General features: G+C 42.7%; 2 protein-coding genes across 2 annotated transcripts; one reads left to right on the top strand and one right to left on the bottom strand.

Moving 5' to 3' along the window:
- Nucleotides 1-5524: 5524 nt before the first annotated feature.
- Nucleotides 5525-7555, bottom strand: LOC136426442 (uncharacterized). Its single transcript, XM_066415110.1, has 5 exons — nt 7152-7555; nt 6443-6873; nt 6225-6318; nt 5939-6091; nt 5525-5716 (listed from the first exon to the last, which is right to left on the bottom strand). The coding sequence occupies exons 1-5, from the start codon at nt 7182-7184 to the stop codon at nt 5525-5527; spliced, it is 903 nt and encodes a 300-aa protein (XP_066271207.1). The 5' UTR covers nt 7185-7555.
- A 3889-nt stretch (nt 7556-11444) lies between these two features.
- Nucleotides 11445-13828, top strand: LOC136426453 (tripartite motif-containing protein 3-like). Its single transcript, XM_066415121.1, has one exon. It carries the CDS (start codon nt 11645-11647, stop codon nt 13826-13828), a length of 2184 nt encoding a protein of 727 aa, XP_066271218.1. The 5' UTR covers nt 11445-11644.
- The last annotated feature ends 514 nt before the right edge of the window (nt 13829-14342 follow it).

Raw genomic sequence — 14342 nt, forward strand, 5'->3', positions numbered from 1 at the left:
GCTTTCTATGTGGTAAACATGGTCGCCAAAAGACCCTGTCTGCATACTACTATATCATCGGTAACTTCAAAGTATCGTCAAGCTTGAAATTTTGACACGTAAAAAGTTCTCCGAATTCCGATACTGGTGATTGCGCAAAAAAGATAAAAGAGGAATAAACACACTAAAATATCCCTAGTTGACAGCCAAATTTACGCATTTACCAATCTGAGGAAGAAGAAGAGGACTATTTCTGATGTAAAATTCTGCGCCACATGGTCACGCATGGTGTGAAGTACTCTCCAAACAGAGGAGTGGGTCCGGCAGGTTTTTTACTTGTTTTTAGGCGTTTTTGTCGGGCTTTCTACTTTGTCATGGTATCTTTCTATCTTTAGAAAGCCTGACAAAAACGCCTAAAAACACGTCAAAAACCTGCCGGACCCACTCCTCAGCTTGGGGAGTAGGTGTGAAGCGTTTTCTGTCATCCTAACGCGACATTTCTATCAACCGATAAAATACACTCCCTTGGTGGATTTGACAGACAAAAAAGATAAAAGAGGAATAAACACACCAAAATATCCCTAGTTGACAGCCAAATTTACGCCATAAATGTGACACATACACAAATAAAAAGCAGTGGAACGAACAAACTTCATAGCCAAGTCAATGACAGAAAATACAAATGAGAAATCCGCGGGAAATCTCCTGACTGAGTCATGTATGGACAAGCCTATGGGAAATCACAACGGAAAATCTGCGACCTGATGACTTTGAAATTGACCAAAAAATCCAAATAAACATGCTTTCGAAAGTTTTAAGATCTTCTAGGCCAAAGTATTTAACAATCTAAGGAAGAAGAAGAGGACTATTTCTGAATTAAAATTCTGCGCCACATGGTCACGCATGGTGTGAAGCGTTTTCTGTCATCCGAACGCGACATTTCAATCAACCGATAAAATCTACTCCCTTGGTGGATTTGACAGACAAAAACAATGATGCTTCTGAAACCAAGAAAGATTTTCCCGGAATAACACTTAATGTCAATATAACAAGGCGGGAATCTAGGTCACGCTTACATATTCTAGAACAGAAATTTAATACATGCATGCATAATGCCGCGTAGCACCTATCCAATAACGGTCCAAAATTTACATTTGTAAGCATCCATCTTGGTTCTAAAAATAGACCAACTGTTGAAAAAATATCTACACTAACCTTTGACGTAGGATGGGACACTTTCCACAACGATGCCACTCAGATTAGGAGGCCTAAGTTGTACATTCTTCCCCGTCAGCAGCAGACAGCCATATTCCACAAATCAGCCCTTCAAACTTTCTGCTACGTCACGATTTTCCAGCAAGCTGATTGGCTGCATGTTTGGAATGACACCTAGCGGGCCATTTGGTACTGCAAGCAACAGGTCACATAGGCCACATCAAGTACAGTACATCTTATGAATTACATCATTGCTTTTCGCCTGACTTTTAAAAATGAATTTTGTTCCCTCCAGAGATTGAGAAGAAAGTACCAACAATGACAAGATATGTCATGTGGTAGCCTTGATTGTACTGATAGAAGTGCAAACACTAATGAGGTAGTCAAAAAGTTTACTTGCCCTAGCAATTAACAATTTACAATTATTTTCTTTCGTACTAACTTCTTTACTCTTTTCTTCCTGCTGTGGTGTAGAACAAAGCTGTTTGAAGGCACTTCACTGACTGGGATGTCTAATTTTGTCCTCATTAGCATAATGCACACTATATTCACCTTTCCTAAAGCTTCCTACACCTCCAACATGACATCCCTAGCATTTACCGCAAGGGAAATATGAGCGTCAGCATCAATAGAGCTACCGTCCTACCTACATCTAATTGGTTTTGGGATGAAATAAAGAAAAAAGGAAGAGAGAAAGTGAAAGTGGGAACGGGAGAAAGAAAGACGTAGAAAGAGAGATAGATAAAAAGAAAGAAAAAGAAATGAAAAGTGAGAAAGAGAGAAAGACAGAGAAAAAGAGACACACAGAGAGAGAGAGAGAGAGAGAGAGAGAGAGAGAAACATGGCTAATTGCAGACAAACAAGTACATGGAAATACATGCTACAAGTCATGATTGTAAATTAACTAAGGTAAACAATATTCAAGTATTATATTGTATGTAAAAAATTATAAAATTTAGCCAATGGCTGCAATGTACTTTTCATATTCGATGATCAATTGATGAAATAAACAATTCATTCATTCATTAATTCATTCATTTATTTCAAAACTGGCGCCTGTTTGGTAACAAAAAAAATGGTATACAAGACAAGGAAACACACAATATATTGATTGATACAAATTGCTAGTTTTCGTGTCTGCCAACAGCTGAGGTCAGATTGGAAATATGTCACAAAAAGGTCATATTTTATCATTTCTCACAGATTTTCGGAGCATTTTGAACAGAGAAGATTGCGTCCCATTTTTTGCGCCTGATTTTACGCAATGGTCGAGTCAAATTTTAGAAGAATTTAGAAGAAGTTAGAATCTAAAAAGGTATGTTTCAGCCAATCCTTGAGCCAATCAAGTAGCGGGATTTTATTCTAACTTTCAAAACTTCAACCAATCAGTGTGCACCATTCTCATGACGTAACAAACCTCGCAGAAACTCAGGGAAGCGAGGAAAATCCTGTTCCCGGGATGGTGTGTTACGGGCTTCTGCTCGTCTATCGTCTCCTTTGTGGATATTTTGGACTTTTGTGGCGGTCAACTTGGCTTCAGGAACCGCGAAAGGTTTGTGGAGTTTGTACATTCTTATGTTATCATTTTTTGGGTGCGGAATTTGTCTGCTAAAGCCAACTTTATCGGGAGAATATGCATGCTTGTTTGGTGGACGATAAAAACAATGACGCGTACACTGTCAAAAATACCCCGAAAATCTGATCTTATCGTTCTAATCCTACGAAAATCCATCCATCTACAGTAGTATCTGTGTACATGATATGTTGGCAAGGAATCTTACCAAGTTTGATATGGATGGCTGCGGTTTTTCACTGTTAGATTTGTTGTTGTCTTCGGCATATTTATTCATAAAAAAGATGGCTCCTTCATATTTATCACCATCGACTCATGCCATGTCATGCATTTCTTAGATGTCAGTTTGGCTCATTACTATTGTTAAGAAGCTTTTCACCGGTGCAGGATGTATGTTAAAGGTAAGGTGTACAAGAGTTGTATTCTAGAGAAAGTTTGACCCAAATTGATGAAAACACAGGCGTGAAACCATAAGTAGGTCATGTCAAACTCGCGCCGGGAACATCTGGCATTCATTTACTCCAGCTCAAAACAATAACAACAGATCTTGACATTGAAAGTGAAAGTGAGAGATGCATTAGATGACACATTTTAGCCGAACTGGGTTGAATAATTTGCGATAGAAGATAGGCTAGTCGGCCAGAGAAAGTCTTATGTTTAGTTTGTGCAGTTTATTTCAAAAGTTTGGGGATTTACGGTAATCCCCTGTTTTCGTAGCGGTGACGCTCCAAGCAGAGGTTGTGTTGTGGGAGGTATTTGACGTGTTTTTAGGCAAGTTTGTCGGGCTCTCTAATTTGCACGGGTTCCTTAATTCGTCTGGCGACATATAGACAACGGTACAAAATAGAAAGTCTGACAAACTCGCCTAAAAACACGTCAAAAACTTCCCGCAGCCTCTGCTTGGAGCATTACACCGCTACGAAAACAAGGGGATTACCGTAAATCCCCAAACTTTTCAATCTTGTATTTGTAAGGTACTTTCTGTCGAAATCTACCCCGTTTGTTTCCTAAAATTTGTTCTTAATGTATGACTTGAAAAGGTATTTTGAGTTAAAGTTTAACTCTGGGAATGGGATGAAGCTGGTGTATATACATCCTTGGTGCATGTGCACCTGTGTGCACCCCAAATTGGAGCTGTACACCTAATTTTTGACTGTTATGTGTATGTTTCACTAGTAATAATAATGTTAATCCACAAATCAATAGTGTAAGTACAATGCTTGATAAACAGCTTTTTAATTCTAATTCTCTGTTCCTTCCCAGTCATGGCATCACAATGCAATGTAGAGTCAGGTCAGGTACGTTTCACTCTGTTACTTGAACATTAGGCCATAGCAAGTAAATTTTATGGATGACATCCTCCGCAGACTCAACAATTAATGAGATAGGGCGGAAAAAAGTCCTGACGAGACTTCGAGCTTGCGTGAAAGAAAGGCTCTACCTGTACTGTTGTATAGGATAACAAATATGATTTGGAACAAAACATAAGCATCCACACACTAGATAGATCATCTGTTAATTTTCTGACATAACAATGTCATTGACCAATTCTTCTCATTGATCTATTTCACTACAGTTACCCAACGTGCGAAGACTTGCTGGAGGGGGGCTAGTGTTGGAGCCAACTCAAGCAGCTATTGTAGCTGGCACTTGCAGGACAGAGCAGGCTCAACTTATGCCAGGCACCATCCATTTTGGGAAGTACAGGGGACTCACTTACACATGGCTATGTGAACACGACATGGGCTATGTGGTTTCACTCATTGCAAGCCACCAGCGAGAGCGGGTGAACAACAAGTCCCAGTCTTGCCTTATGGAGAACAAGGATGACCTTGCCAACTTTGCACTGCAAGTTCCCGGGGTTTCAGTAGCTGTCAGGGAGAGGAGGCGCAGAGACGACCTGAACAGATCACCACAGGAACCTGTGAACCTGCGAGGTCAAACACTTCTCCGGTTTGGCAAGTTTTCCAAGAGGACATGGGAGGATGTTTACCAGAATGAGAAGGGGTATGTACCTGTACAGAATATCTGTACTCTAATCCTACCATCACAGACACAGACCTTAAGCTACAAGCCACAGCCACTGAAAATGGTGTGTAATGACTGGTCTCTTTTTTTCTCTCTTCACAAGGTATGTGAAATGGATTGAACGAGAGAGCCCAAGCAGAGGAAGTCCTATGGCCTCATTCAAGGAGTTCATTGAGAGACGAAGGCATTCAGCCCAGGTAAGTCTTTTACAAAGTTTTGCTTCCATGGTGTGCATACAACTGCTAAACAAAGACATGTGACAAAAGTAGAGTTGAAAAGATGCTTCTTCATTTTAGATCTTCATTGTAAGACTCTGTTCCCACCCTGCAGAAAGTTTCCTCGGTGCTGCCAAGTCAGGTGACGCCACAGCCAACAGTACCAGTACAGAGAAGGATGACACCACGTGCAGCGACCTCAGCTCTGCTCACCCTACAGTCTACTCATTCTCACAGGCGGTTGGCACAGCCTAGCCCCCCCAGACGGGTGAGAGCACAGCCAGATACATTGATCTTTACTCTGCATCTATTTTTATGTTTCTATAAACTGTACTTTGTATGACGTTGATGCTTCAAACTCTGGTAGGATGTACAGTGTGTACATCTTTGATCTTGTAAATGTCAGCTTGTTCACACAGAGATGATCTGTCCTGGCTTGTTTTATGCTGGCTTGTTTTGTGTATGCTAAAACTGTATTGCTACCCTCCAGGTGTGGTCATCACAAGCCGTTGTGTCATCCCCTTCTGCCAGCAGCACAGTCACATCCCCTTCTGCCAGCATCTCTCTGGGAAGCCACTCCGCTGGCTGCAGTAGGGGATGAGACTGTGCTGGCTGCAGTAGGGGATGAGACTGTGTTGCTGGCAGAAGGGGATGTGACTGTGCTGCTGGCAGAAGGGGATGACACAACGGCTTGTGATGACCACACCTGGAGGGTAGCAATACAGTTTTAGCATACACAAAACAAGCCAGCATAAAACAAGCCAGGACAGATCATCTCTGTGTGAACAAGCTGACATTTACAAGATCAAAGATGTACACACTGTACATCCTACCAGAGTTTGAAGCATCAACGTCATACAAAGTACAGTTTATAGAAACATAAAAATAGATGCAGAGTAAAGATCAATGTATCTGGCTGTGCTCTCACCCGTCTGGGGGGGCTAGGCTGTGCCAACCGCCTGTGAGAATGAGTAGACTGTAGGGTGAGCAGAGCTGAGGTCGCTGCACGTGGTGTCATCCTTCTCTGTACTGGTACTGTTGGCTGTGGCGTCACCTGACTTGGCAGCACCGAGGAAACTTTCTGCAGGGTGGGAACAGAGTCTTACAATGAAGATCTAAAATGAAGAAGCATCTTTTCAACTCTACTTTTGTCACATGTCTTTGTTTAGCAGTTGTATGCACACCATGGAAGCAAAACTTTGTAAAAGACTTACCTGGGCTGAATGCCTTCGTCTCTCAATGAACTCCTTGAATGAGGCCATAGGACTTCCTCTGCTTGGGCTCTCTCGTTCAATCCATTTCACATACCTTGTGAAGAGAGAAAAAAAGAGACCAGTCATTACACACCATTTTCAGTGGCTGTGGCTTGTAGCTTAAGGTCTGTGTCTGTGATGGTAGGATTAGAGTACAGATATTCTGTACAGGTACATACCCCTTCTCATTCTGGTAAACATCCTCCCATGTCCTCTTGGAAAACTTGCCAAACCGGAGAAGTGTTTGACCTCGCAGGTTCACAGGTTCCTGTGGTGATCTGTTCAGGTCGTCTCTGCGCCTCCTCTCCCTGACAGCTACTGAAACCCCGGGAACTTGCAGTGCAAAGTTGGCAAGGTCATCCTTGTTCTCCATAAGGCAAGACTGGGACTTGTTGTTCACCCGCTCTCGCTGGTGGCTTGCAATGAGTGAAACCACATAGCCCATGTCGTGTTCACATAGCCATGTGTAAGTGAGTCCCCTGTACTTCCCAAAATGGATGGTGCCTGGCATAAGTTGAGCCTGCTCTGTCCTGCAAGTGCCAGCTACAATAGCTGCTTGAGTTGGCTCCAACACTAGCCCCCCTCCAGCAAGTCTTCGCACGTTGGGTAACTGTAGTGAAATAGATCAATGAGAAGAATTGGTCAATGACATTGTTATGTCAGAAAATTAACAGATGATCTATCTAGTGTGTGGATGCTTATGTTTTGTTCCAAATCATATTTGTTATCCTATACAACAGTACAGGTAGAGCCTTTCTTTCACGCAAGCTCGAAGTCTCGTCAGGACTTTTTTCCGCCCTATCTCATTAATTGTTGAGTCTGCGGAGGATGTCATCCATAAAATTTACTTGCTATGGCCTAATGTTCAAGTAACAGAGTGAAACGTACCTGACCTGACTCTACATTGCATTGTGATGCCATGACTGGGAAGGAACAGAGAATTAGAATTAAAAAGCTGTTTATCAAGCATTGTACTTACACTATTGATTTGTGGATTAACATTATTATTACTAGTGAAACATACACATAACAGTCAAAAATTAGGTGTACAGCTCCAATTTGGGGTGCACACAGGTGCACATGCACCAAGGATGTATATACACCAGCTTCATCCCATTCCCAGAGTTAAACTTTAACTCAAAATACCTTTTCAAGTCATACATTAAGAACAAATTTTAGGAAACAAACGGGGTAGATTTCGACAGAAAGTACCTTACAAATACAAGATTGAAAAGTTTGGGGATTTACGGTAATCCCCTTGTTTTCGTAGCGGTGTAATGCTCCAAGCAGAGGCTGCGGGAAGTTTTTGACGTGTTTTTAGGCGAGTTTGTCAGACTTTCTATTTTGTACCGTTGTCTATATGTCGCCAGACGAATTAAGGAACCCGTGCAAATTAGAGAGCCCGACAAACTTGCCTAAAAACACGTCAAATACCTCCCACAACACAACCTCTGCTTGGAGCGTCACCGCTACGAAAACAGGGGATTACCGTAAATCCCCAAACTTTTGAAATAAACTGCACAAACTAAACATAAGACTTTCTCTGGCCGACTAGCCTATCTTCTATCGCAAATTATTCAACCCAGTTCGGCTAAAATGTGTCATCTAATGCATCTCTCACTTTCACTTTCAATGTCAAGATCTGTTGTTATTGTTTTGAGCTGGAGTAAATGAATGCCAGATGTTCCCGGCGCGAGTTTGACATGACCTACTTATGGTTTCACGCCTGTGTTTTCATCAATTTGGGTCAAACTTTCTCTAGAATACAACTCTTGTACACCTTACCTTTAACATACATCCTGCACCGGTGAAAAGCTTCTTAACAATAGTAATGAGCCAAACTGACATCTAAGAAATGCATGACATGGCATGAGTCGATGGTGATAAATATGAAGGAGCCATCTTTTTTATGAATAAATATGCCGAAGACAACAACAAATCTAACAGTGAAAAACCGCAGCCATCCATATCAAACTTGGTAAGATTCCTTGCCAACATATCATGTACACAGATACTACTGTAGATGGATGGATTTTCGTAGGATTAGAACGATAAGATCAGATTTTCGGGGTATTTTTGACAGTGTACGCGTCATTGTTTTTATCGTCCACCAAACAAGCATGCATATTCTCCCGATAAAGTTGGCTTTAGCAGACAAATTCCGCACCCAAAAAATGATAACATAAGAATGTACAAACTCCACAAACCTTTCGCGGTTCCTGAAGCCAAGTTGACCGCCACAAAAGTCCAAAATATCCACAAAGGAGACGATAGACGAGCAGAAGCCCGTAACACACCATCCCGGGAACAGGATTTTCCTCGCTTCCCTGAGTTTCTGCGAGGTTTGTTACGTCATGAGAATGGTGCACACTGATTGGTTGAAGTTTTGAAAGTTAGAATAAAATCCCGCTACTTGATTGGCTCAAGGAGGTTAAAATAGGAAGGAGAGAGTTTAAAATTACTGCCTTTTGTCCTCGGTGGGCCGCAAGCGTCAAAACTGTAATTGACATAAACGTGTCAATTGCCCTGATTTCAATGGGCCAGCGCGGCACGCCAGCGATCGGTTCCATTGTTTAGTTGCAAATTGGAGCGCCCCGGGGATTAGCAGTTTTAGTGGAGAGACAGTCGTAAGTTCAATTCTAGCTATTTTGAGGAATTAATCTTTTTAGAAATCAGTGAGAGGATCGGGAAAAAGTACTAGTAGATAGCGGAGAAGACGATCGGAGGAAATTCAAGCGCTGCAACCAACGTTACAGCCTGTGGCCATTTTTATTTCAACAGCCTTGAAACAAGGTTAATCTTTGTAACAACATCTACCCTACAAACTACATGGTCAAATAAAGCGCTGAACTAATACGTCTGCTAAATTCTGCATGTAATATGTCAGTGTTTTTGTACAGATTCTGTGACAAAGATCCTAGGTATAAGGGCATATATCTCGTTTCTTTTCGGCAGCTGTGAGAACAAAATTCGATACATTCTACCATGATTCTACCGATTCTACACACATATATCAGTACCTCATCGATCCTCCTTCGCCAGCAGAGAGGCACAAAACACAGTTGAAGCCGAGAATTGTAGGCCCGATGCCAAAAAAATGGCCCCGATGCCGATTGTGAAAGTTTGACAAATTGAAATTTCACATCGTCAACCATCTAAAATATATATCGGCATATCCAGAATAAATCACATAACTTCTACAAAACGACAACATTTGAGGGTATGTTCCTGTTCTAAAATGTTCGCTTCGAGCCTTGCAACACACAAAAAATGCTGTAACTCGCCCATTTTTCGTCGCACAACAGAGTTTCACGTATCAAAACATTCGCCAGTTCAACCGGCCGCCATTGCTGGCTACTGCGCAGCTCTAGTACGCACCCCAAATAAGGCAATCCTCGGAAACTGCAGGCATGTCCGCCTCAGCTCGGCGATTTTCGCCAGCAGTGACGTCATTTTAGGCTCATTTGCATCGGAACTGGCGGGAAAATTAGCGGCTCAGGGCGACACCAAAGCGGCGCCGCCGGGGCTGCCGGACAATGCGACTCAGCGGGATTTATTGGGGCAGGACAAAAGGCCGCGGTGGGTGTTAATAGGCGAACTCTCTCCTTCCTATTTAAACCTCCTTGATTGGCTGAAACATACCTTTTTAGATTCTAACTTCTTCTAAATTCTTCTAAAATTTGACTCGACCATTGCGTAAAATCAGGCGCAAGGATGACACGCAAATTCGTGAAGCGTTCCATATTTTTCACGTTTTTCGTTATTTTTTTTTTACAAAATAATTTCAGTCGGTGCCTCGACAGTTGCATGTGCGCTTCCAGGTCGCGAATTTCCGTTTTTGAAGTTCCTCCTATATCTGAGGACCGGACTGTCGATCTGTTCTGTTGCTTTTTATTGCTATTGCTGGTGAAATTCAGAAAAAAAATAGTCACTTTGCAAATTAAACAACACTTTTCAAGAAAAGCAAGCTTTTCGAAAGTAGTGTGCACATATGTGTTTTCCTTTCCCCTGTAAAATGATTGTCTTTCATTGAAATAGTTAACTGAATTCATTAGTGTAAAGTGCCGTTTGAAAGGCCCCTATTGTATCATTTCCCGAATTATGTTACAAAACATAATAGAATTTATAAAATTGAAAAGTTCATTGCGCACAAGTGGTGCTATTTACAAAGTACATGGCTCATCGTTTATCTCCAAGCAGATCCAACGGTTGCAAAGACCGTATCCAACTGGCAGAGGAAGTTTTTATTGCAACACGGCGCTTGGAGATTAGCTCATAGTCACAAATTCCCTGTTGTAACTAGAAAGGCCGCCATTTGCCCCTGAGCAAATACAGCATGTTTAGCCATACTCCTCCCCATGCAAGAAGTGTGCTGTCCCAAAATAACACCTGGGCAAATCGAAATATTAACTGCATGTAGAAAGTCAATATTTGCGAAAGCATCATACTTCGCCAATCTCCCTCCCGATGCATAAATTGACTGTTCCAAAATCACCCGTGCAAAACAATTCTCTCTACAAGTTCTGTGGGACCCCAAGAGCTTCTTACTGCAAAGTCTTGCGTGTGTTCCTGCAATATGACCTCAGGTAACCTAAATAGAACACGTGTTCTTTGGCCAGTAGCAAATGGAACGCGGGGATCCTTAGATAGAACATGGATTCTTTGGCCAGCAGCAAATAGAACATGGAACGGGGATACCACTTTTGGCCTGTTTTTGGTCTGAAATGGGTCCAAAAGTCCCCAAAATGAAGCATTTTGAAGTGATGTACACCAGAATTGTCATTGAAATCCTGTAGGGACATGTTCAAGGCGCCCTTGTACCGAATGTCAGGTCATTTGCTTGTAAAACCAGGCCACAGGAGACCAAAATGTAATTTTTTTGCCTAAAAATGCCACAAAAAAACTCCATAAAAATGATTTTCAGGCCTGTTCCAACTAATGAAAAAATCACATGAGGGTATTTGCCTTCTTTACCTCCATGCCAAATTTCAGGTCGGTTGATTAAAAAATGGCAGAGTTGAATCAATTTGAAGATTTGGCAGAAGAAGGAGAAGAAGAAGAACGTGAACAAAAACAATATGTTGAGCCATACAAGGTATGGCTAAACATAATGATGAAGGAAGCTATCATAACACATTTACTGTCAGAAATGCACCCGTCTCTGAGGCGTCGCCAAAAAGTGATTCCAGGAACAGCTGACCCCAGAAGGGTCAGAGTTCAGAGGACAACGCCCGTTACCACGTGACTCGCTATCACTGTGAACTCTCAGAACTCTGTGAAACCATCCACTCTGGAATCTGAACAGCAAGCAAGCTACTCGCTAGTGCTGGCACAGAAGGTGACAAAGCATTTACTATTGTTTGAGAATCTGTTTCCATACCATGGCGTGTAAGGTTGAAGACTCAACTGACTTTGACGATCAGTTCCTGACGTGCCCAGTTTGCATGCTGCACTTCCAAGATCCCAAAGTTCTGCCATGTCTGCACACGTTTTGTAAGAAGTGTCTCGAAGAATGGGCCACCAAACAACAGCCGCTGGAGTGTCCAACCTGCCGCACACAGGTCAGTCTACCAGACCAAGGTGTGGACGGACTCAGGACCAACTTCTACGTGAACAAACTGCTGGACTTCGCGGCGGCCAAGAAAGGGACGGAACCAGGTGTCCCGTGCCAGGTATGTGAGGGAGGGCAAGGCGAGGCCAAGTCGTGGTGTACAGATTGTGCTGTGTTACTCTGCGAGTCTTGTACCGCCATGCACCGCAAGATCCCAGCAACGAGAGACCATGAACTGGTTTCACAAGACGTTATGAAGGCAAACGAGGGTGTGGATAGATTCCAGCGCAAAAGGCACTGCCACAAACACAAGAACCAAGAACTGGTCTTCTACTGTGAGAGCTGTAACGCTTTGGTCTGTACGGCGTGTACCGTGATCGACCATCGACCAGGCAAAAATCACGATCCAGCAGAAATCGCCACTGTCGCACAGAAGAAGAAAGAAAAGCTACGAGAACTTCTTCAAGGCATCGACCTACGTTTGAAGGAAATGCAAGAATCTATCGATGAAGTTGATAAGAAAATGTCAAAGTTAATTCCCTCCAAAGACGCAGCGACAACCCAAGCTAAAGCGTATTTCCGCCAACTTGCTGACATTCTGCAAAAGCGTGAAAAGGAGATTTTGAGCCAGATTGACGAACAGTGTCGAGTGGATGGCAAAGCTCTACAGACCAAGAAGGAAGCGATAGAGTTTGAGTTGGCCGGACTGACGAGCGCACAAACGTTCTGTCAACAAGCTGTAGAACACGGAAGTGACGTGCACATTCTGGAGGTGGGAAACCAAGTCCACACAAGGGTAGAAACTCTGCTGGCAAAACAGCCGGACCTGGAGTCCAACTGGAGCGAGTTTCAGTTCGTAGAGAACACGGTTGTCGCGATGTTTGAGGGGAAAGCTAAAAACCTTGGTGGTTTAGAAACAGACGTCGATGTTTCGAAGTGCAAAGTTGTTATAAAGCCGTCAGTTCAGGGATTTCGGTGTTTCGCAGAACTTACGACAGTGAACAAATCGGGCTGCATGTCTTTCACAAACAGTAAGGCCGTTAAAACTACGCTGAAGAACCCGTTTGGAAAAAATGTACAGACATGGCTACAGATAAAGAGCGATGGTGTGTGTGAAATGTCGTACATCCCCAAGGTCACTGGCAATCATAGGTTAGATGTTAAGGTGAACACTCAACAGGTGGCAGGAAGTCCGTTTTATGTCAATGTGCAGAGTAGGGACACACCTGTGTTAACTATCGGGAAGGAAGGCAGTGGAGTGGGAGAACTGAAAGGGCCGGTAGGTGTCGCAGTTGATGAGGATGGAAACATTGCGGTGGTGGATCAGGGTAACCGTCGAGTTCAGATATTTGATGCAGACAATGGTCAATCTTTGAAGTGCTTCCCTGTCGACAAGGCCACACTATTCGACATTGTTGCTGACTCGAATGGAAATGTTATTGTGACATCGGTGGCCCCAAATTTAGGAGTAAAATGTTACTCAAAAGAAGGGGAACTTTTAAACACATTGAAGCCTGACTGCATGAAGAATCCACTTGGAGTGGCAGTTCTGAAAGACGACCGCATGGTGGTGGCGGACCGGGAGCGAAAGTCATGTCTCCTCCTACAGCCTGACGGGAGCCTCATCCGGGAGATCAGCAACGGGGAGCTGCAGAAGCCCTGGCTCATAGCAGTGAATGAGTCACGTGACCTTTTTTTGGTCACCGATTTTGATGCTCATAAAGTGTTTGTGTTTGACCTTGAGGGAGAGTTCAAGTTCAGTTTTGGTGAGAAGGGTCAGGATGAGGGACAGTTCGAAAGTCCGTCAGGTATAACGTTAGACCAGGCAGGTAACGTCATTGTAGTGAACCTTCGTGACAGCCGTGTGCAGGTGTTCGGGCCTGACGGGATATTCATACGGACTGTGGTGACAGTTAATAATGGAAACCCATGCGGAATAGCGCTGACACCTGATGGTTACATAGCTGTAGCTTGTTTCCGGAGACATTGCGTAGAAATGTACAGATACTGCTGATATACTAGTAGTGTAATCAGCTTTGTGAACATGTAGATGTTCAGTAGGTGCGAATAGCTGTTGTGAGTTGTTTATCTTATGCTATTACACGCGTAAATTCTTAGTAGTACATGTTACTATGTGACAGCCACTAGTATAGTTTTATGTATGTTGGAACCTTTACATAGTAGCGATATGTTAAAGAAGCAACATTAGTTGTAGATGTGAACTTCCTTTATGAACTTAATGTAAGAAACAGTTGGTAAAGGCATGTTTTATTAGTAGATGGTATATTTTCAAATGATGAATTTGCATTAAAAGGAAAAGACAGTCAACATGTTGTCGAACTCTATCTCTCTCTCTCTATATATATATAGCTTATATATTAATTAGTATACCTGCCTTGATTCGGTTCTGGAGATAATCATGTAGACATACATTTCAGCAAATAACTACCCTGGAATACCAATGTTTCAATAATAACGACTGTCGTGAACTCTGCGGAAGAAGTTAAAAAACTTGCTCATGCCTTGAC

Source organism: Branchiostoma lanceolatum, chromosome 1 (assembly GCF_035083965.1).
Source record: "Branchiostoma lanceolatum isolate klBraLanc5 chromosome 1, klBraLanc5.hap2, whole genome shotgun sequence".
Lineage (NCBI taxonomy): Eukaryota > Metazoa > Chordata > Leptocardii > Amphioxiformes > Branchiostomatidae > Branchiostoma > Branchiostoma lanceolatum.

Bases quoted from the DNA above. Each gene is read 5' to 3' on its own strand.
- LOC136426442 (XM_066415110.1), bottom strand. From the start codon at position 7,184: ATGGCATCACAATGCAATGTAGAGTCAGGTCAG. The intron at 6,874-7,151 runs GTACGTTTCACT...ATTTCACTACAG, and splicing joins GCAATGTAGAGTCAGGTCAG to TTACCCAACGTGCGAAGACT. The intron at 5,717-5,938 runs GTGAGAGCACAG...GCTACCCTCCAG, and splicing joins AGCCTAGCCCCCCCAGACGG to GTGTGGTCATCACAAGCCGT.
- LOC136426453 (XM_066415121.1), top strand. From the start codon at position 11,645: ATGGCGTGTAAGGTTGAAGACTCAACTGACTTTGACGATCAGTTCCTG.